Raw genomic sequence first — 22566 nt, 5'->3', positions numbered from 1 at the left:
TTGCCGTTGCAATTTCTGCCACGATAATAAACATTTAGGTGATTGCCGGAACACAATATCACTGTAGATATATTTCCTTTTATTATTTTTTTTTCTCCTGGGCACTTTAGGGGCTTCTTGTTGGCTGAGGGTTGAGCCTGAAGCCTCCTGTAGTGCCACCGATAAGCTGGCAGGGTCGTCCTTGCAAACCGCCTTCATCCTCCTCCTTTTCCACCCCCCATCTCTGAGACTCGGAGACAGGGACCAGGGTATGTCCCGTCGTCCCCCCCCCCCCCCCCCTCTCTGGATAATTCTTAGCTTTGTCCCCCGGGAAAAGTGCCAGAATTTGCAAAGCATCCGGGTCTTCTCCAGAACCCATCGGACAACCAGAGCTCTGTGCTACTTTTTTTCCATCTCAAAAGAAGTAAAGAATAAACCAATTCGGATTAAATCCACCCCCACCCTTTCTCAGACAGTCCATCAATGAGGAAGGAGGAGCTGGGCTTGATTGGATTGGGACTCCGGTTTTTCACGATTCAGATCCAGAGTTAATGTGAACTCGCCCCCTTTTTCACCCGGTTAAGGTGTTCGCGGTGCGGATGATGCCAGGCCTGGAACGGTTCACTCTGGGAAGTTTCTCAAAAGTCATCATTTCTGGGTTACAATCGGGTCAGGTGCACCTGAAACCTTCCGGCTGTGTCCTGATCCCTGGCACAGCCTCCTTGACCTTGTTTGACCGACCTTCCTCTTGTTGTATTTCTTGCCTAAGTCTCGTTTAGGGTTTCTGTTTGACCGTCTTACAAAAACCTTTTAAATACCACTTTCCCGAGAGACAGAAAACAAGAAGAGTGGAGAGAGAGAGAGAGAAGAAATGGATAAGGAGGGAAGAAGGAAGAGCTGGAGAAGAGCTGGAGAAGACCCTGCAGAAAATAAAAGATTAGTGAAGGGAGACCTAAAATGTAAGAACAATATTTTGGGGGTGAGTAGGGCGAAGTCTAGGAATAAGCAGAGTTAGCAGAGAAAGGTGAACAAGGGAGGAATGAGATCCCAGAACACTGCAGATGCCCACTCCCAGCCTGGACTTTGGGACATTGTGGCTCTGTGGTTCACTGGGCATCATTCTGGCATGTAGAGAACTAAAGAGCTCCATCTTCCATTCCCACAAAAAGAAGAATACGATGGAAGAGAGAAAAGCTTGTAAAAAAAATTCTTTAAAAATAATCTGTACTTTGCAAAAATGATCAGTGACCTGCTTTCAGCTGAGTAGGTATAACACTGGGCTCCATTTCTGCCCTATGAGTTTAAATATTTATTGCATGCACACCCTCAAAAGAAAGAAAGAAAGAACATTAAGGAATGAATCAAGCAAGAGATATTTAGGGTTCTTTGTGCAGAATAGTTTGGCATCGTATGGTGCTTTTATTAAATCTTAATACCCTTTATAATCATTGCATGTGCCACCCTTATGGCAAGCAAGCAAATCAGGGTGCTACTGTGCTGCTTTCCATCATCACCTTGGCACCTGAGCATCATCCTAAGGCAGAGGAAGAGCACAGCACATCTGCAGCTGAAAGGTGACTCTCTTTCCCTCCCCCCCCCCCCCAACTCTGGGAGCAGATTTTAAGAACCAAAGTCCTGGCTATAATTAAAACAAAACATGCCCACTTTGCTTTATATCTGTATGGGAGGGGAGTGGGGAGAGAACCCAGGAATAAGACTAAGGAGGAAGGCACCAGGGTACCTCCTATCTGGGTACCCTGGGTAGTCTGAGGATGTGGGCTGAGACAAGATTGGGCTCTTCATGGAGTAGAAAGAAGAGATTCTGATTCTCCATCCCCTTCAATCTTCTTATCCCAGTCTCATCTGCATTAAAGAGATTGGACCTGAGAGGTGGACTATGAGCCCGGATCTGGCCCAGCAGCCTCTCCCCTCTCCGTGTCTGCGGAGCAGCTCTTAAATCGAGGTTTACCTGCTATAAAGCAGCCACATGGCACCTTTTATAGATTAGTCTTCTGATGAAACGTCATTTCGTAATCACCAGGAGACTTTCAGGTTAGGGTGAGCTGCCATGGCTGTGGCCGCTCTCAGTTTCCTAGCTAAGAATCCCATCTTAGGCAGTCGGTTACTGCACGGAGATAATGGACACTAAAGCTCAGGATGCATAGACAACAGAACAGAGTCAGCTCCGCAGAAATCGGCTCAGGAAAAGCCGCCCTGAGCATCCTGTCTTCTCTGTGCCACAATAAAGCCAATTTGTCGCCGGAGCAGAAGCGTCGGCTTCGCCTAATCCTATGCCCCCTTACCCTAGTCAGGAAGGCTTTCCCGCACCCTCGTAAATGTGCTGCTCTGTCAGCTCCCAGTCAAGGGCTTCGTCCCAATCTCTCTCCGTCTCTCCCCTGTCCCCCACTAACATCACGAGTTACCTGCAGGCTTGTCATGATATGGTGTGACAGGAGTAATCAGCACCAAAAGTCATCGTTCTCCTCAGGAGCTGGGTTTTGTGACAGCTGTCACAGTGAGCCCCCGTCGTGCCGGTCTAGTGATCATTTATGACAGGTGGCTGGTGAGGGTGTTATATGCTCCCTTACAGGTGAAGCATTTCTGCCTTCTTCTCCCTGTGGGCTTGCGGGAAGCTGCCGACCGGGTCTGGTCTGAGGTGGAGATGCTTGGAATGTAGTCAGGTGATGGATGATGGCAGAAAAAGCCCATCTGGCCCATGCAGTCCGCCCACTGGTTCTGTCTCTATTGCTAAGGATACATCCCCGCTGCCAACCACAGAGTGCGACCACCTGCAAGATCCCACCTTATCCAGGGCAGGCTTTTTTGCCTTTCTCCATTGCCCTCTGCCGTGTTGGGTAGAAGAGCAGACAAGATCCCTACTTAGCTCTCTCCATCCCCCACTTTATCCATGCCCAACCCCAAAGCTCTGTGACAGCCGCGATAGCCAACCATACTAGCATGCCATTGCCTGAACATCAGGCCTTGTGGGTCCCCTGCGGAGTCTGCCAGACACACCCAGCTTACACCAACGAACGCCTGCATTTCCACCAGGACTTCTACTCATTCTGGACCCAGCTGCCAGTCGGTTATCCACCAGCACAGCCTGCCGGAGAAGCCCGGCCACGTGTTTGCTTGCGTTTCCGCTAGGATTTCTAATATTTCATATCAACCTCTTTGCCATCCATGGATTATGAATGTTTCGATGTCCCCTGCTCTGAACGTTGGATAAAACGGGTAAAACAAATCCTTTAAAAATAAATAAAACATCCTGGTAGCCCCTGCACTCATTCCTTGAATCAGGTGGGTAGGGTGCTATGCTGCTAGGTCATGCTTTCCACTCTCCCCACGTTTACTGACTAAGGATCCCTTCTGCTTATCCCGCACTTTCTTCACCTGTGTTTGCTGGCAGCACCTGTTCAGCAGGTTGTTCCTCCACGCTTCCACCTTTCCAGGAAAATAATTTCCTGATATTTCTCCTCAGAGCCTTATATCATGACCTCTTGTTCTAGAACTTCCTTCCCATTGGAGAAGCTTTGCTTCTTGGGCATTATCAAGACCTTTCAGATACTTGAAAATCTCTGGGCTATCTCCCAACCTCTCCTCCAGGCTAGGGTAAACAATGTCTCACAGGGCTTCTAGTGCACTGTTTTGGTGGCCCCCTTCTCTGGACTACCTCCAGCCTGTCTAAAATCTTACGGCCTCCAGAGCTGGGCACAATACTCCGGGTGAGGTCTCACTAATGACCTGTGCAATCACCTTCTCCTTTCTGCTTGTTCCACTCCCTCCTTAGGCACCCAAGCAGCCCTCCAGCTCTGGCCACCGCCACGTCGCACCTGAGGCCACTGGGTATAATCACCCCGAGGTCTCTTTCCAGCTTCGTAGACATCAGCATCTCACCCCCTTATCATTTATTTATTTATTTATTTAAAGGCTTTTATATACCGGAGTTCATGCACTAGTGCATACCACTTCAGTTTACACGGAACAAGGAACAGAAAATTACATCAAACAGATTGAACAATTAAACAAATATACAATTACATCCAACAATTGGGTATAAATAACATGGCTAACTTAGTAGGAACTTAGAGTTCATGTGCGGCTTCCTTGGATTTCTGCATCCAAAATACAGAATGCTGCAATTTTATTTTTTTTTGGGCAAACATTCTTCAAGCTTTCTTGAATCATTTCATTTAATATTTCTTTCCGGTCAGCTGCTTCGAGGAGGATTACAGTGTAGTGGGTTAGGTCAAAAGTTAGGGAGTTGCATTACAATGAGGAAGATTATATTGAGATTTATAACAAACAGACAATAGATTACAGTAAGGCATTACATCACAAGGCAATTAGGAATATTTCATTACTACATTATTGCATTTTTATGGGATGTGTTTAAAATGATGATTTAGCCGTGATTGTTTTTTTCCATTGTTATTTTATGGACTATATTTTATTTTTTAGTTTTGTCTGGCTGTTCTTTGTGTTTTGTTTTGTGTTATGATTGTAATGTAATGTTTATTTACAGTTTTCTTTTGTAAACCACTTTGATTTCTCAATGGAAAGGAGCTATTTTAAATTTCTTAAACTAAACAAAACTAAATATTAAGGTCTTTAGATTGATCACATTTCTTGCATCTCTCTGTTTCCTGGTTTTCGAGGGTTTGTCAGTCCATCTGCTTCCTCAGGAGCTTTTAGATCTTAGCATCATCCACAAAATGTCAACATTTTTCTTCTCATCCTTCCACAGCATCGCTCACAATGATATTGAACAGAACCGGCCCTGGGACTGATCCCTGATGCACTCCACTAATCACTTTTCTCTCCTCAGAGTAAATTTCTATTTACCACCAATCTCTGTTGCCTATCATACAACCAGTCTCTTAATTCGATCCTCCCCAGGTTGCTCAGATTATCTATGAGCCTCCTATGTGGGACAGAATCAAAAGCTATCGGAAATCCAGGTATGCCACATTCGACGGATGGCCCTGATTTAATTCTCTGGTCATCCAGTCAAATTGTCAACCTCTCTTTGGTAAAACCATGCTGCAGCCCACTGGATACTTGGCTATCCTTCCCTTCAGTAGAGCTTTTATGAATTTTCCCCACCACCAGGGGTTCCAACTTTCTTTAGCACGTTCAAGATGACGGACGACATTTGCCCTTCTCCAGTCTCACAGGGGGGGGCTCCTGTGCCCAGGAAGACCAAACCAGGGCTACCAACCTTGAAACACTTAAGTGATCTTCTAGCTCCCGAAGGGGGCCACATCCTCCCTAGGTTACGATATTGTGTCCTCCGTTGGAGGAAGACCCCCTATGACTGTGCTGGCAGCTCAGGAGACAAAAGACTGGTGAGGTGGAGATGCCTTCCATTACTAATTCAAGAGTTGTAGACATAAGGTCTTTCATTCCTGGTCCGAGAGAATAAAACCTTTATCTGATGGGAAAATAATTATCCAACATGATCAGATACTAACTAGGCAGGCGGGCAACCCGCTGTGTATTGGAGTGGAGGGGAATGGCGGCACGGCTGAGAACACGTCTAGTACCGGTGGCTTAATTATAAAGTACAGAGTCATAGTCGTGTCACTCTACATGATACTAATTCAAACAACCAGAAGGTTACATTATTACCAGTCCCGGGTTTGGATATGAGTTCTGGTGACATGGGGTACACATGGTGAGAAAGCGGGCTCTTAATCCCTCAAAAGGGTTGCATCCTAGACACTGCCCCCTACCCCCACCTTCTCCTCCAAAAGAAATTAAGATCGCACTAAAAGTCTCTTCTGCTCCCTGCTGAAGCTTCAGCCTGTTCCGATGTCCCAAAATCCGCTTTCTTTTAATAGCATTAAATGATATTAAACAAACAGGCCCCTGACCCTCTTTATCAGGAGGAGTAAGGTTAAAACCACCTGGGCTGCGCCGAGAGGGGACTAATCAGATTGCCATGGGATTAGGCGGGGGATAAAGGGAAAGGACAGTGTGTTGTTGGCTAACAAACATGAAATCCATCCCTGGGCTTTCTTCTCCTCCTCCTGACCATTCTCCCTCCTCCCTTTTGTCTGGGTCTTTCCGCTGTGAATAACTGGCATGGGGGGGACCCACTGCTCTCATGAAGGGGAGGCCGCATTGGGGGGGGGGGGGCGTGTGTGTGTAGCTCCAACTCTGCCCAATATTTCAGCCCATACCTGTCCCACCATTGTGCAGTTGACTGGGGGGGGGGGGGGGGGGGAGGATTGTGTGACTGCAAGGTCGTCTCCCTCCCCATTCTGACAATGCGCCTCCATTGCCAACCGGGTAATAACGAGGAAGGGATCCCTCTTTCATACCCCTTTGCATTTTTTTTTTCATTGGCCTTCCCTGCTAAATGCTGCTTGACTCCATCTCCATGGGAGAACCTGCCATGGGTACCTGGTGCCAGCCATGAATACTGCAAAAGCCTCCTCAATATGAGCCTTCCCTCAATGATGAGTTTCATATTTGTTTTGGGGGGGGGGGAGTTTTGGTTTTTTTACAGAGAAATATCTAACGGAAAAAAAATGTCTTCCTTTTATTTCAAATTGGTTGTGATACCTAATAAGAAGGGGGATTTGGCTTTTAACATTTAATTATTACAACATTTATTTATTTATTTATGTATTTATTTATTTGTAGTTCATACTTTTTCATTGGTATTTCAGGGCAAGGTACATTCAGGTACTGTTAAGTATTTCCCTGTCCTCGATCTAAATTTGTACCTGAGACAATGGAAGGTGAAGCGACTTGCTCAAGGTCACTCAGGGGCAGTGGTAGGATTTGAACCCTGAGCCTCAGCCAAGCTGCCCCAATCGTTAGCCTCCTCCTTCCATGCTCGTTTTATACCTGCAGCCTGGAAAAACAAGACGAAGGGGGAAACGGGCAGGAAGCCGTATACTGACACTGTCTTCTATCAGTTGTTTTAAAAAACGATTTTACAATCATCATTCTTCAAGAGCCAGCACGGACTTTCTTTCTTTTGCTAATTCTTACCTTTGTTTCCCTCTTGTTCTAATGATTTTGATATGTGAGTAACTTGCCCAGGAACATTGTGCTCTTGAGCTGATAAATTAGAGCTTATTTCTACATATCGTCAAACATTAATTTGGAGAGGGGGAGCATGGTATGAATGAAACTATTTTTCAATGGAGAAAATATTTCAGCCTTTCAAAACCATTATAAAAAAGTCATTTTTCCATCCCTTCAAAGTAACAACTGCCCTCTATAAATATGTTTCTAATAATCCTTTATTTGTTTTGGTTTTTTTTTTTGGTTCCCATGTTTTTTTCTTCTTTTATATTTACTGTCCTTTTTTTTCCTGTTCTTCTTTTTATTTTATTTTTTAAACAATGATTAAATCGTTCGTGTATTTTTTTTTGGGGGGGGGGGGTAATCTTCTTTCGCCCATAATCACTGGCTGGTAGTGATCCCTGGGGCACTTTCACCCAATCGCATCCTCCTACCTGTTCCTTTCTCCAGCGTCGCTTTATGTAAAAATTTAAAAAAATAAAATAAATAAAGATAAAGTCTAGATCAAGGGATACCAAATCTTTGCCATTTCTAAAAAGTTTTTGTTTTTTTTAAGAAGCCCAAACGCTGGGGATGCTTTCTCCCTCTGTCTTCCGATCTGGAAGGGGTGGTCGGGGGTGGGCTGCTTGGGGGCTGTGTGCATGCAATTTATTTCATTTTAGGATGCAGGGTGTGAGAGAGAAGCCGCGGGAGGGGGGGTTTCTGCTGCAACCTCGCCTCTCCCGCCGGAGAACGCAAGTCCCGGGGAAATTCGGTTTTCTCCCCCCCCCCCCCAGCGATTCGCCTGTGTTTCCCCGCACGGAGGGACGGAGGACTCGCTCCCCCTCTGCCTGATGTCTCTTCCATGGGGGGTCGGGGGCAGCTGCTGATTGTGTGGTTAAGTTATTATCCACCCGGTTTTTCTTCTTATTTATAGATCCAATAAAATAAACCTCAATGCGAGCAGGAAAATCCCCAATCTCTCTTAAAGCCTTGAAGGCCGGGAGGAGGTAAAAGTATCTGACTTTTTGTGTTAGTTTTTTTTTTTAATTAGGTTGGAGGGGGGGGGGGGCAGTGAAGGGGTGGAGAGGGGCTAAGACGATAAGAATGGAGAGAGGACCTCCCTTCCCCTCCCGGGACCTTTATATAATAAGGAGGATCTTCATCACTCGGAGTGTGATTTCTTTCTCAGCTGTAGCTTCCAGAATTTAAAAAAATTAAAAAAAAAAACACCTCTCTCTTTCCCTTCCACCCCTTCCCACCCTGCGTTCCAGCTCCAAACAAGGTAAGCGCCGACTTCTAAAGGGGCTCCAGCCCTCGGTCTTCATTCCCTGACTTCTTACTTCCCCATTTCAACCCTGTATTTTTTTTCTCTTCTCCTTTCTCATCTCCCCCGTGCTCTCTTCTCCAGTGTTTCCTCTTCTCATCCCCTTTTCTGCCTGCCTTTCCCTGCCGGGGTATTCACTACGTCCCCCCTTCTTTTCTTCTTTCACTCATCCGTGCCGTACGCTGCATCCACCCCGCAGAATTTCATTCAGGCTGTAAAGTCCCAGGCTCGGGTGCTGCACCTTTTCTTACCTGTGATCCCGTGAGGCTGCTCCCCGCTCGTTGAAGCAGATTTTGAAAGCTTGCATGGTTTTGACAGTGGAATGTCTTTATTTCAAAAATAAATCTCTGATGGGGAGGGGGGAGGATATGGTGATGGAGATGCTGCACCCTGACCCGACGCAACTCGGGTGACCCCTGCTGGCCTATGTCAGTATTAGTAAGCAGCCTGGCAGCAGGTGGCATCTCTCCCGGCTACCCAGCTAGGGCAGAAGGGCACTGGGAGAGAAGAGAAAATGCCACGTTTAAAAGGAAAAGAAAACCAAACCAACCACTCTTAGGACCAAAGGTAAAATATTCTTTTAAGCAGAACACCAGGAAATCCTTCCTCCGAAAACAAATGCTGAGCTGTGCTGTGCTGGAATTAGTGCCAAAGGGCAGGAAAAGATTGGGACCTTGGTGCTAATTGCTTCACCCTCTTATGTATCCAGTGGACTTGTACAGTACTATTCAACCTTCAGATGCATTCATTAAAGGCAGATAAGGAGACTTTGCCACTGAATCCTTTCTCATAACAGTGCAGAGAGCTCGATGAAACGCGAGTCTCTTACAAACTCCAAACTTTTGATCTGTTTTCTCCAGGACAAAGACAGAGGCAGGAAGAGTCATGTGGAAATAGCTTAATAAGGGGAATGGGGGTGGGGTGTGCAGTAAAATAAAGAATTAGTGATTTGTTTTTGTTTGGAAGGTAAACCTCCCAGACACACTGTGCGCCCGGTTTATTTTGTGTGTATTTTGACTCTCTGCTTTCAGGGTGGCAGCAGTATGATGCACTGTGGATGTGTGGCGGAGGGCCCCTCCGCTGTCCCCAGCTCCTACTGGATATCAGGTGAGACTGCGTTTTGAGTTTCCTGTCCAGGAGGTACGGGGGGGGGGGGGGGGGGGGGTCATTTTTGGGGGGTGTCTGCTGGGGCCCCTTGGAAGGGCAGGATGACATTCCCCCCCCCTCCCCCGCCCACAAATGAACGGTCCCCACCGGCTCATGGCCAGTGAAAGGGCATGTGCCACCCAGGTAGTGATCACAGGAACTACAACTGACTCCTGGGAAAAGCTGTGCCCGTTACAAAGAGAGCAGTTCACAATAAGCAAGTTATAGAGATGGTATCATGAAGCGGTGGAGAAGTCTGAAGCACAAGTCCATTCAGGCAGTGGGGTAAAAGCAGGACGGGACCAGCCTGTCGTCCGTCCCCCGTGGCCTGCAGTTTGTTAGTTTCCCTGTGTTACGCGATATTTCTTTGACTCTGAGACACCCCCCCCCCTCCCCCGCCTGGCACACACAGGGCTGGCGTTCCCAGACTGGGCGTACAAGGCGGAGTCGAGCCCGGGGTCCCGGCAGATCCAGCTCTGGCACTTCATCCTGGAGCTGCTGCAGAAGGAGGAGTTCCGCCACGTCATCGCCTGGCAGCAGGGCGAGTACGGGGAGTTCGTCATCAAGGACCCGGACGAGGTGGCGCGCCTGTGGGGCAGGAGGAAGTGCAAACCCCAGATGAACTACGACAAGCTGAGCCGGGCCCTCAGGTGAGGAGCACACAGTGTGGAAAAGGCAGGGTTAGGAGCCGGGCCCTCGGGTGAGGCGCGCACGGGATGGGGGGGGGGGTGGAGATGCAAAAAAAAAAAAAAATCAGCACGGAAAACGGGCGCTCGGTGTTGAGCGCCCAGCGCCTCTCCTGGGCCCAAGATTAAATATTTAAACGAGGGGGTGGCGCTGTCAATGACACGCTAGGGACAAATGTGCGCCCCTAACGCCTCCTTGGCAGTGGGCGCCCAGGAGAGGTGGCTGTCAATTTTATGAGCATCTGTTTTCCTAACCTGTCACAGCCACGGACCCTTTTCCTAACCTGACTGCCGGCGCCTTTTGGTTCCTCTGACTTAATATCGCCAGAATGTTTTCTGCGTTTCCGTACACTTTTTTTGGGGGCTGCTCAGAAGTTAGCGCCGGCTCTGGGCAGACGTTAATTTCTGAGCGTAAAAAAATGTGCGGGTCAGCCACACATTTTTTTTGGAGATGGGAAGAATAGCTAAGAGCCTCATCAACATGCATTTGCATGCGATGAGCGCTATCAGTTTTGCGGGGGGGGGGGGGGGGGGTGTTTGGATGCGCTAATCCTCTTATAGCATAAGGGGTTGTGGACGCGCATCCAACCGCGGGTTCGGCTGAGTGCGCTGTATTGCATCGGCTTCAGAGAGTGAATCCAGTGCTCCAGCAGCAGCAGCGTGTGCTCAGAGTAATATCGCTTCAGCCATGCAATACACACCTAAGCCATAACACCTAAGCCATACAATAAGCCATACAATAACACCTAAGGCATGGCACTTCCCCACCAGGACACTGATCACCCTGTCAGCTGTGGCACAGTTTCTGGATAATCAATATCCCTATAGCTGGTAATAAACTCTTGAGTGTGGATTTATTTGGAAAAGTGAGTGTCAACGCTCTTCCTAATTTGCTACTATTATTACTTTTATATTTTGGATTCATGGAATGCTTTTCTTCCAAAAAGGATACTGGCTTCATAGTTCAGTGAAACAAGGCATCCACCTCTGGGGTGAAATTCCAGTCAGCTCACTCCCACCACCCAGACTGACGCGTGAAATTTTACACAGCAGTGGGGGGAGAGAGAACAAAAGTATTGTCACCCAGGGCTGGATTTACCCTTCAGGTGCAGGAATGAGGGAGGGTTGGTGAGTCTCCGCTCTGAAGCCATGGGAGAGGTATGGAGATCACTCTTGGAAGCAGAAACTGTGGGAATAGAGGGGGGGTAAGGTGGGTGACCCTCTAAAGGTGCAACTTGATCAATGGGCAACACTTCCTGCTTTCTCATCTCCCCTCAGACCCTTCCCCTCAAAGAGACCCATGCTGCCTGCCAGACAGAGGGCACGTCTAGATCCTAGGCAGGTACCTATTCAGCCTGTTCCTAGGATAAATTGAAGCAGCAGGAGGCAGTGATTTGCCATTCAGAGTCAGGGACCGAGCAGGGATTAGAATTTAGGATAAAGTGACTTGCAGTCGCACTGAGAGAGGATCTGAACTTGTGTCCCAACTGCTTTAGTATGCAGTTGACTGCAGCAGACTTCCTCCCCTCCTGCAATGGGAAGTAACTGCTTGATGACCAGGGCTGCTGGAGGAGGAAGTGGTGGAGTGGTCAGGCTAGCGCAACGGGCTGAAAACCAAGTTAAGCAGAGTTCAAATCTCACTTCTCCCCGCTGACACTGCTCATGACCTCGAACAAGTCACTCTATCTCCTGTTGCCTCAGATACTCATTTCAATTATAAGCTCTTTGGAGCGGGGACTTACTGTACCTGAATACTTATCAACATTATAGAGCCCTGCATACATCTAGTAGCCACTAGAAAGATAAGGGTTACTGAATGCTAAGCATTATTATCTGCTCCCGCAGGTACTACTACAACAAGAGGATCCTGCAGAAGACGAAAGGCAAGAGGTTCACCTACAAGTTTAACTTCAGCACGCTCGTCGTTGTCCATTACCCCGTCTGGGATGCGAGGGCCTCCGCACAGCCCCTGCTGATGGGAGCCGGCCCGTATCGCCCCACCATCGTCCCCTCCGGGGTGCAAAGCGAGGTAATCTCTGCATTCGCGATGCACTGCTCAGCGCACAGAGCGCACGCAGCCAGCTCCCGGGGTGACAAGACGCTGCTCGACACCCGGATTGCAAGCAGCCAGCTCCGGGGGCGCAGAGCAAGATGAGGCTCAGGGCCTGCAAGCACAGCACAGTCAGGCTAACTCAGTAAAAGTCGCAGGAGAACGGGCGAGCGCCCAGGCCACTCTCCTGTGCGCGCGATTCACTATTCAAATGAGGGCCCGCGGTAAAAAGAGGTGCTAGGGACACTAGCGCGTCCCTAGCACCTCTTTTTGGACAGGAGCGGCGGCTGTCAGCGAGGTTGACAGCCGACGCTCAATTTTGCCGGCGTCGGTTCTCGAGCCCGCTGACAACCACGGATTCGGAAACTGGACGCCGGCAAAATTGAGTGTTCGGTTTTCAATCCGTGAGCCGCGGGACGATTTTAATTTTTTTTTTTTTTTAATTTTTAATTATTTTTTACTTTTTGGACCTCCGACTTAACACTTTCCCGGCGCCAGCAGAAATTAACGCCTACCTTTGGGTAGGCGCTAATTTCTGAAAGTAAAACGCGGCTTGGCTGCACATTTTACTTAGTGAGTCATGCGGAAATAACTAATAGGGCCATCAACATGTATTTGCATGTTGCGGGCGCTATTAGTTTCGGGGGGTTGGACGCGCACTTTTTACCCCTTAATGAATAAGGGGTAAAGCTAGCACGTCAAAATTGCGCGTCCAAACGGGGGTTAACAGTGTGCTCCACTGCAGCGCACTGTACTGTATCAGCCTGAATGAGGGAAAGAGTGAGACAGCGCAGCCACCTTGGGGGTGGAACACTGTCGGTGAGGGTAGGAAATACATCTTGGCCATAGGTCTATGCGCTGACCCACTTACAGTGCCTGCCATAAGGTTCCTACCACCGAGCCCAAGAAGATGCCATGTCATGTCCTTGGTGGGGCAGACAGAAGCTTTATGGCTAATTTTCTCTTTCACCCATCCCCTGCTTTTACAGTGCTGTAAACTCCAAGCATGCCTCGAGCACTCTGACCGATCTCTCCAAACATCAGTAACTTTCAAACTCAAATAATATGAAACCTGTCCTTCTGGAGCACTTGCCTTTTCTTTGGGTGATGTTTCTGGAGTAGAAACTCTGTTATTGTTGTTTTTGGTTTTTTTCTCTGTCTCTCCCTGTATTTGCCAAGGAAGTCTGTCTTGTGCTCTGTGACATGTGAAGAAAGGACAGCTCAGTGAGAAGGGAGAAAGAAATCAGAATGAGAGAGTAGATGAAAGTTAAACCTTCCAGGCGTCAAGCCTGTGGAATTCAGAGATGGCTCCAACCGATCTGACTTATTGACCCAGCAAAAATATTTCCAAGGTGCTGCACGGATCACAGAAAGCTGTGCTGAGCTGCTGGGGTTCCCGTTCACAGTTCCAGCCTGCAAAAAAAGTTCACATTTCACTCTGATCCCAATTCCAGATCGCAGCCTCATTGCAAAGCTTAAGCGTTAGATAGCGTTTTGCTTCTCCCAGCCTTTATCAGGTTTGCAGGTGTCAAAAATCCCTCTTCTTCCAGGGGTTTATCCTCACGGCATTCTTAGCTTCCCCGGGGTTACACTGTGGACAGGTTTCCATCTGCACGCACACTTCTGGTCTTGGATTCTTTCAGCACTGGGGGGTTCACGGTCCTCCTGAGAGCTGCAGCTTCACCAGAAGCCAGGGCATTTTCCTCTCTCCCAGGCTTCCTGGAGACCCAGCTCCAGCCTTCTCTGCATAACCCACAGGGGTTCTCGTCTCTCTGGGATATCCCGTATTGCCCAGGGGGCTACGCCTGGAATTAAATCTCTGTGGGGCGTAGTCGCAGATCCCCTGACTTGGCCTGAATACCTTTTGTTTTGGGGCTGTGGGGGTTATCTCCTAAGGCAGCGGAGAAGGTTTTACAGAACAGAGGCCCGAAGTCATCCAATTGGTTTTTTCCTTTCTTCCCCCTTCAGTTGCTACAGAATATGATCCATGCGCATCGGGCACTGGCTGACCAGCTCGCCTACCACAGGACCATCCGAGAGGCGATGGACTTTGGACGCCCAGCAGAAAAGAAGGGGGCCGGCGCTGCCAGTGAGTCTGTAGGGAAACCTTAGCCAAGGGGAAATCTGATTTACTGTAAGAAAAGCAGGAACTCCATGCATGGGGGGGAGGGGGTTTAACACTTTTGCTCTCTATAAGCAGAGATGGCATTTATTGAGTAGTGACAATTGGCCAACAGAGAGGGATGACTACGACCTTAAAAGCACAGTAGCTAGGTTTTTGGAAGACGAAGGGGCTGGTGGTAGGTTGAGCTAGTTAGACTTTGGGGGAAAACAGCTGATCCAGGGGATTAGGTGGGTAGCCGCCCTGGGTAAAATACAAGTGCTCGGTATTTTATCACCATTCTCGGGGTTATAGGCTAAAAGGGGAGGGGAGGGGTGGGGGTTGGGCAGGTGTTGGACTCAATGGACCTCTGGTCTTCTCTCAACCTCTAATTGAACGTGTAACTAGGACATTTCTCAGGAGACACATACTAGGGGCATCGCGAGGCACAGGTACACACAGTCCACTCCCGGATTCTGGAGAACACATGTACTTTGCATTTTCTAATCTAGAAGTGTTGGCTTTCAGCAAAATGCAAAGTCCAGGCTTACAAAGTCCATGAGTTTCCCTTCTCCACCTCCTGTCGATCTGCTGTCCCACACCTCTTTGCGCCTTCCCATTTCTCCTGTCTTTTGTCTCTGTTTTCCTCTCACACCCTTCCATCTCTCCTCTCAGTCCCTAATCTCCGTGTCCGGGCCTCCTAACCTCCTCATTTTCTCTCACTTTCAACCTCTTGCTTTCCTTTCTCCACCTCTCCCCCGCTCTGATTCCCAACCACATTGAAACCCTCTGCCTTCTCTCTCTTCCTCCTCACCTTCCTTTGGCTCTGTTTCATCTTCTTCATTTCCCACTCCCAGCCTCATGATTCCTCCTCCAGTGCTCCCCCTGACCCAGTCTCGAGTGTCCCGCAGTTCTCCCTCCCCAGCCTCGCTAATCAAAGGGAAACTATGCACCTAGATCCCTTTGTAGGTACAGGATCCCCGCTTGTGCACAGACAGGTGTAAGCGTGCAGTCTTCCACTGACCCAAGGAGCTGCAGTTTTTCAGAGTGGACCTCCTAAGCCCCCACCAAGGGCATTGCTTGGCACAGACTCTACCTTAGGCCTGACTACCAAACCTTTTAAGTACCTAGTCATGCCTCTGGTACATACCCTTGGAGTTGCCACCTTACCCAGGTCAACCTGAATAGGCTGATCCAGGCCACATTCGGTCCCAATGCATACGAGATAGCAGGCTTACTTTTCATAGTGAAATCGGAAGTAGGTCTCCATGCATGCAACGATCCAAATCTAGGACTGGATCAGCCTGTTCAGGTTGGCTTGGTTGAGGTGGCAATGCCATATACCACTGCAGAAGCATGGCTAGAGGAACATGAGAATGGACACGCATGGTGGCGAAGAACTGAGGGAGCATTATTGCATGCTAACTTTGGCTTACAGATGTTCCATAAGTACACAATAATTTCACAATAATTAAGAGACACACAAAACCTGTGACTAGGTGTGTCCTTTGGGAACCCACTCTTGCTTTCATTCTCTCATTTCAGGGTGTGGCTCGGTTCCTTCTCCGTGTCTCCTGGGCCCTTGCTGTCGTCTTGGAGTTCAAGATGAACTGTCACGGCCACCTTCCTTCCAACTACCGGCCTTTGGAACCCACTCGAGCCAGCAGCTTTGCTCGCCTCCTCAGCTCCCACTGCCCATCTCAACTGACTGGTCCTGCTTCTCTGGCCATTTATTTCACCAAAGCCAATCACTGGTGTCCTTGGAAAAACCTCCTAGCCAACCAGGAGTCTCAAAAGCAGAAAACTTGCCCTTGGGTGCCCATTTGCAACTGAATAGGCCACAGGGAAGACTATTCTCTGGGGTTCCATTGGTGGGTATGCGGGGTCAAACGACTATGTCAGCCAATGAAAAGATGGCTTGTTTGTCACAGTTCTCACAGCTTGAAGAGGAAGAGGAAGAAGAGGTTCATAAGCAAGGTTGCGTTCCACCCTCAGATGGTGGTTCCAGTGTGAAACCTGAGCCAGAGTCAGAGGTTAACCTACTTCAGAAGAAGAAGAGGAGGCCTGTAAGCTATAAAGGAAGACAAGAGGGGCTTCTCTTGTCCTCTGAAACCCATAACGTAAAAAGCAGACCCTCAGCATATCCCAGCGAGCCCTGCCTGCCTGGCTTTAAGGCATCCTGGCAACTGAGTGCCACCTAAGCTAGGGCCCTTTAAGGAGCAAATTTCCATTACAGTCCCCAATCCTAGGCACTTAGACTTCTCATTATCTTCTCTGGAGAAGCCCCATTCAATTTCATGGACCATTCTCATGGTTACTTGCAACTGTTTATAGACATTAGGTGAGTTGTTGGTTGATGAGATGATCTCTAGGTCAGATCTTGCATTTGGCTAATGAGATTAATGAGCCGAGGCAAGAGCCCAGCCGGTGATGCTGTCAACAAAGCTGCACATCAGTAAAACGTCAATGTGATTTCTTCCTGAAAGGCCAGGATTGGACTGAGATATGGCTGTCCTGGGAAGGTCCTGGGCAGGCTAATAATTTGGCACCCCTTCAAACTGATATTTAATTTGGCATTCCTTCAAAGTGATATTTAGTGCCCCTTACAGGCTGAAATCCCGGGCACTTGCCCAGCTGGCCCTGCCCCTTAATTCAGCCCTGATAAAGGCCAACTAGTGGTTGACTTCATTGAAGAATTTGGTCATCATGATTTCTGGATATGAAATTCATGGCTCTTGACCTCTGCCATCAGGTTTTCAGGATATCCATAGTGAATATGCATGAGATATATTTGCATACATTGAAGGCCCAGTATATACCATTATAATCACATGCATATCCTGAGAGCCCAACTGGCTGTGTGAGTTCCCTAGGACATATTTGGTTTCATGTGTTAAAATCAGTATAGTCTAGGGTCCAGGTTTAAATCGTCCGCCAGAACTGGTCAGGCCTGAGCACGCCATGGAAGCTAGAAGGCTGCTGCCACTGCCTGCCAGCAAGTTCCTCAGGCGGCCCTTCAGCCATTGGGCCGGCAATGGTCCCTTGAATCACCTCAGTATGCTTTCCAGGAAGGCGAGGTACCGACCGAGGCCACTGTGGGGAGAAGTGCAAAGACCAAAAAATGTGTGTGTATGTATGCAAATAAAGGAAGAAAGAGAGGTACTCACAACTGTACAAAATAATGGGCCAGTTGATTAAGGTTTTATTCCCTGTTCATAGGTGAAGATCTATCCAGGGTTTATTTAAACAGCACTTTTTTTTCCCATTCTGGGGCCGATGCAATACCATGAGCCCACATCCCCCTCTTCTTGGGCGCTCGCTCTCATGTTCTGATGAGCTGGCACGCTAAAAGGGACGCGCAATGGATAATTTGCCAGCGTCCGTTTCCCTAACCCGTGGCTGTGCACGAGTTGGGAAAATTGAGCTTCCCTTTTTCCTAACCTGACCACTCTCGAGTTTTTTCTTCTTCTTGTTGCTGCTTTCTGTGGTTCCTCCTGCTTAGAATCGCAACGATATTAAGTAGGAGGAACCACAAAAAAAACTGCATTTTTTGCTCTTCTGAGCATGGCTTGGGGGGGCCTTGAAACCTAACACTAGCTCTGGGTCGGTGTTGAGCGTTAAAATGTGCGCGTCGGCTGCACCGCGCTGGCATGGACGCGTGTTTTGGATGTACCAATCCCGATATTGCATTGGGCATATGTCTAGCGCGTTCAAACCGTGCATTTAGCAGCGCGATGAGCTCAGCACCCGATATTGCATCGGGCCCCCATGGAAACAATTTTTATTGAATACGACCTGCCAAAATATTCTGAGCATGACACATCCTTACAGTTACAGTACCTTACTGTTTAGCCCCTTCCCCACCACCAAGAAACCTCTGAGCATGCCCCAGTCTGGTGAAGTGACTAAAGTTGCCACCTCACCCAGGTCAACTTATACAGGAGGGGAGGGGGTGAGGCTGGAGCAGACGCTGCAGGCAGCATGAGAGATAAAGCAGGAGAGGAGGGGCTGGAGAATGAAGCAGCTCTGATGTGCTCACTTCAGACTCACCCCGATCGATCGTCCTCCAACTCAAGGTAGGATTCAGCTGAGGGCAGAGTCGGGGAGGAAGGAGACAATCTGGAGCACAAGTCAGGGAGCTGTGAGTGGAAGAAGGAAGTGCTGGAGTCAGATCTGAGAGAAGGGGGAAAGTGTTGGGGATATTTCTGGAGTAAGAAGAGAAAGAGTGTTTGAGAGTGATTAGAAGGAGAAAGGAGGTAGAAGAGAGAAAGTTGATAAGCCTGCTCCCCTTCCAATAATTAACACCAATGTGAGGCAGGGAGCTTCAGCAGAAAACTTTCCCAGTTATGCTTAGGGAAAATCAGAACTACAAGCCCATGCATCAAAGGGAGGTAACCCCAGGACCGGCTCAACCACTTCAGACTGGATGAGACGGTAACCCTAGATGTGAGGCCAGTGTACAGTGGGAATAATAATGGGACAATTTTATGTCATATATGAATGCCATGTGGTTTGGAAAGATGTGAAAGCAGCTTGCAGTTCCAGGTTGGTATGGCTAGGCTCTTCGTATGCTCTCCTGATGACACAGCCCACGGCGAGAGTGGCTGATCCCGTGACATCGCTCACCTCCAATTGGTTGGAGATGGTCTGCCACTTCACCAGAGCGGGCCGCGAAGGAAGAAATGGCATGTACCGTTTGCCAAAAGCGAAGCAGACCGTCACAGAGCTGGAGACATCGCAGCCGCCGCATCTACCCTGGTTTCTGCGTGCCCAACCGTGGCCTCACTGGGGTGGGCGTTTCCATGCTGTGGGAAGGGGGAGACCCGTGGGTAAGTGTGGGGCACCAGGGCTGGCGTAGCCAGCGGAGACCCTTTCTGCAGCATGCCTGCCGCGCTAAAAGTTCTCCCTTTGCTGCTTGGAGACTTCCCAGAGCTCTCCGTCTACACTTTCTCTACAATTCTGTTCAATTCTTTCAGCTTATCCCCATCCTTCTCTGCAGAGAAATCAGAATCCCCCCCCCCCATACATCGAAAACCAGCAATGGATTAACCTGTTCCTTTTTATCTGGCTGAGGTGGCAACCCCATCTGGGGAAAAGCTGAGGGAGGTCTGACCTTGATTTCTCTCTTTGAGGAAGAGGTGAGAGCTCTGTCCCTGATTTCTCTCTCTGGAAGGAGATAAGTTCATGTCTGATTTTCTCTGAGGCAGTGATGTCTCACGTGAAAGGCAGATAATGTTACAAATAGATTGTGACAGACGAATGAAATGACCTCTATTCTGTACTGTGCGTATGACTTCTAACACCCTACAAATGAAGGAATGAAAGAAAAGTGTGCTTTATTCTGTAGGAAGTACTGCAAAAAAAAAGAATAAATATTATTTTTATTCTGGGCTTTTCTCTCCCTCTCCTCACAATAGGTAACCGAGTTGATGGCTCTTAAACTATTTCCTGCCTTTCGTATTAAACAACAAAGGAGGGTACAAACTATCGTTTTAAAATCACAATACTAAAATTCTAAACTTCAATACAAATTAAATCATTATATTTACATTAGCTTGCGGGCACAATTCAAAATAGACACATAAAACATCTTCTTAATTTGAGTTATCAAACTGACAACTTGGTCGATGCCCCAGCTCTGAATGATGCCATCTATGCACGTTTTCTTGACGTCCCAAAACGAACACGCTTTAGGAGCATTTTCTTTTTAAGAATATCTTGTCCCAGGTGGTGAGAAGAAACATGTTCAGATTACATCTCTGAGGGCGAGGGGTAGGGTGCATTGTCATTAGCAAGTGTTAACATCTGCGCAGCAACAGTGCCAGCTAGTGGTGGTCTCATTTTATGCAACATGAAGCTGCACAGCAGCAGCAGAGCTCAGCCCGAGGCAGGATGCTGCTGTTCTTAGCACAGACTAACCTAACACGAGACTAATGCTTACGTTTGAAGATTCAGTGCGGAAATCACTGGACTGGGGCTCTCTGAGACTCAGCCTGCTGTTAAAGGGGGCCGATGTAATAAAATGCAGTAAAACTTCCGCAGGTTTTTGCGTGCATTGCTCGTGTTTTTCTACACTAAACGCGTGTATGTAATAATGCGTTTAGCGTGGAAAAAAACACGTGCAGAAAGCCACGGCTGGTTTTAGCACAAGTCCATGCAAAGGGCATGCGATGGGGCAATGCAGAGAGCCGTGCTGGCAGGGAGAAAGGTTAGTGCTAGTTTTTTTAATGCCGGTTTTTTAGCGCCTGGGTCAGGACAGGAGTTAAGTTTAAGTGTGTGCCTGAGATACATAAACCATGCCAACCCTACTGCATATCTGAGTGCATATCGCTCAGAATATACCTCTAAGTAGTAAGCCATGCCAACTGCATAGTTCTGATTGCATATCTGCCTTTTCCCATACCAACGACGAGGAACAAATGAGTGCTTTATTGTGTGGGAGGTGTACTGTGCGCCCTGATCTTGAAAGAACCAAAAAAGTGAAGTTACCTTTGGAGTGCAGTTTTATGTCTAAACAACGTACCGCATGGACTTCATTTTTTGTTGTCTTTAATCACTTGCTCATGTTCTAGATATGAAATGAACTCTGCCAAAGTTCTGTTAGTGCCTAAAATTTCATGCGTGTTCTCCCTGCGAGTACTGTCATGTGTATTAGGTATTCCACGGGGTTTTTTTTGCCTATCTCATTTGCTTTCCATCCCCTTATTACATCCTGTGGAGGCACCTGCTTTTGCCGTGCACACTAAAAAACATACATGCTGAAAAATAGCACCAACTTCACCACTGGTCTCATTACATTGGCCCCTTAGTGATCAGGGTCCCATGCCCATGGTACCTGCGGTAACTTTGAAAAATTTCCTAAATGCTCTAACCACCACTATGTTATCCACCTTAAAGTGGCTGACCAGACATGAAAGGCAGAATAAAAGTACTAGATTAAATAAATAAAAGATGCATGAGGCCTTTAGGAAAGAAAATCTTTCATGCTGGGCTGCTTATATTTAATTTATCCGTATGTGATTATATTAGACAAGCCGTTAAGCCCGTTAAAACGGGCTACATCCCTCTGTCTCTCACCTCCCCCTCATTCTCTCTCCCCTCACTCTCCCCCACCCACTCCTCTCCACCCACCCTCCCTCTCCTCTCACTCAGTCCCTCCCTCCCTTTCTCCCCCCTCTCCCTCACTCCCTCCCACTCAGTCCCCCCTCTCCCTCCCTCCCACTCACTCAGTCCCCCCTCTCCCTCCCACTCAGTCCCTCCCTTCACCCGCCTCCATTTCCTTCCGATGCCGTACTCGCGACTCCTCGCAGCCCACACCCACCTCCATTTCCTCCCGGCGCCGTAAGCGCGACTTCCCGCAACCCTCACCCGGCTCCATTAACTCCTCCCGCTCCTGCCGGCAGATCTCGGGGGGGGGGGGGGGTGTCACTCCCGCGCGCGCGGCAGTGACCCCCCCCGAGATCTGCCGGCAGATCTGGGGAGGAGAAGTAGCGGCACCGCGCGCGCGCGGCACCGCTGCTTCTCCTCCCGCTCCTGCGGCCCCACCGCCATTTTTTTTTCTGACCGACGTCCTTGCCCGCACATGCGCAGTAGAGCTGCGCTCTACTGCGCATTTGCGGGCCGTCGGTCACAGGCCATTTATAAGGTAGATATTTACATATAATTTCATTCTGAGACAGTGACTTGTTGAAAACCAATGTACTACTTCTATATCCGATACAGTTTGCTGGGGTTCCCTCTTGCTTTTTAGTATTTTTCTTCTAGGTACAAACTTGTAGAAAACATCTGTAATGTCTGTGCTGAGGGCAGATATACTAAGCATTTTCGGCACATACAAGTAGGGAGAAAAATCTGTGACATTTCTCCTAAGGTTTATGTTGCGGAGAGAAACATTTATGATATCTGTTCTAGGCGACAGAAGTCCCAAGAACTTTTCTCCATATACACCTCGGTAGAAACATCTGTCACATGGGCCAGAGGTACTAAGCATTTTTTCCCCACTGCACACAAACAGGGAGAAACATCTGCATCATTTGTCCCTGAGGTCAGAGGTGCTAAGCATTTTTTTCCTCATTAGCACAAGTTGGGAGAAACATATTCCCCAGGAGTAAGATGGGCTAAGCTTTTTTCTCTATGCATACAAGCTGGGAGAAACATCTGTAACATCTGTCCCAGGCGCCAGAGGTGCAAAGCATTTTTTTTTTACCGCTGCACACAATCTGGAAGAAACATTTGCAGCTTCTGTCCAGAAGGTTGC

The 22566-nt window shown here is 48.3% G+C and overlaps 1 protein-coding gene across 1 annotated transcript in view; it reads left to right on the top strand.

The window, feature by feature from the left end:
• ETV3L (ETS variant 3 like) overlaps positions 1-17551 on the top strand; it is a 33573-nt gene extending 16022 nt beyond the window's left edge. Inside the window, exons 2-6 of the mRNA XM_029579776.1 lie at positions 9358-9433; positions 9885-10122; positions 12004-12187; positions 14177-14297; positions 15855-17551. Of these exons, the coding sequence (XP_029435636.1) occupies positions 9358-9433; positions 9885-10122; positions 12004-12187; positions 14177-14297; positions 15855-16510 (1275 nt within the window). The 3' untranslated portion in view covers positions 16511-17551. The remainder of the gene's footprint in view (positions 1-9357; positions 9434-9884; positions 10123-12003; positions 12188-14176; positions 14298-15854) is intronic.
• Positions 17552-22566: the final 5015 nt, after the last annotated feature.

The sequence above is a fragment of the Rhinatrema bivittatum genome, chromosome 16, assembly GCF_901001135.1.
Source record: "Rhinatrema bivittatum chromosome 16, aRhiBiv1.1, whole genome shotgun sequence".
Taxonomy (NCBI): Eukaryota; Metazoa; Chordata; class Amphibia; order Gymnophiona; family Rhinatrematidae; genus Rhinatrema; species Rhinatrema bivittatum.
The sequence above is the reverse complement of the archived record's forward strand: the minus strand, read 5'-3'. Positions and strand labels throughout refer to the sequence as shown.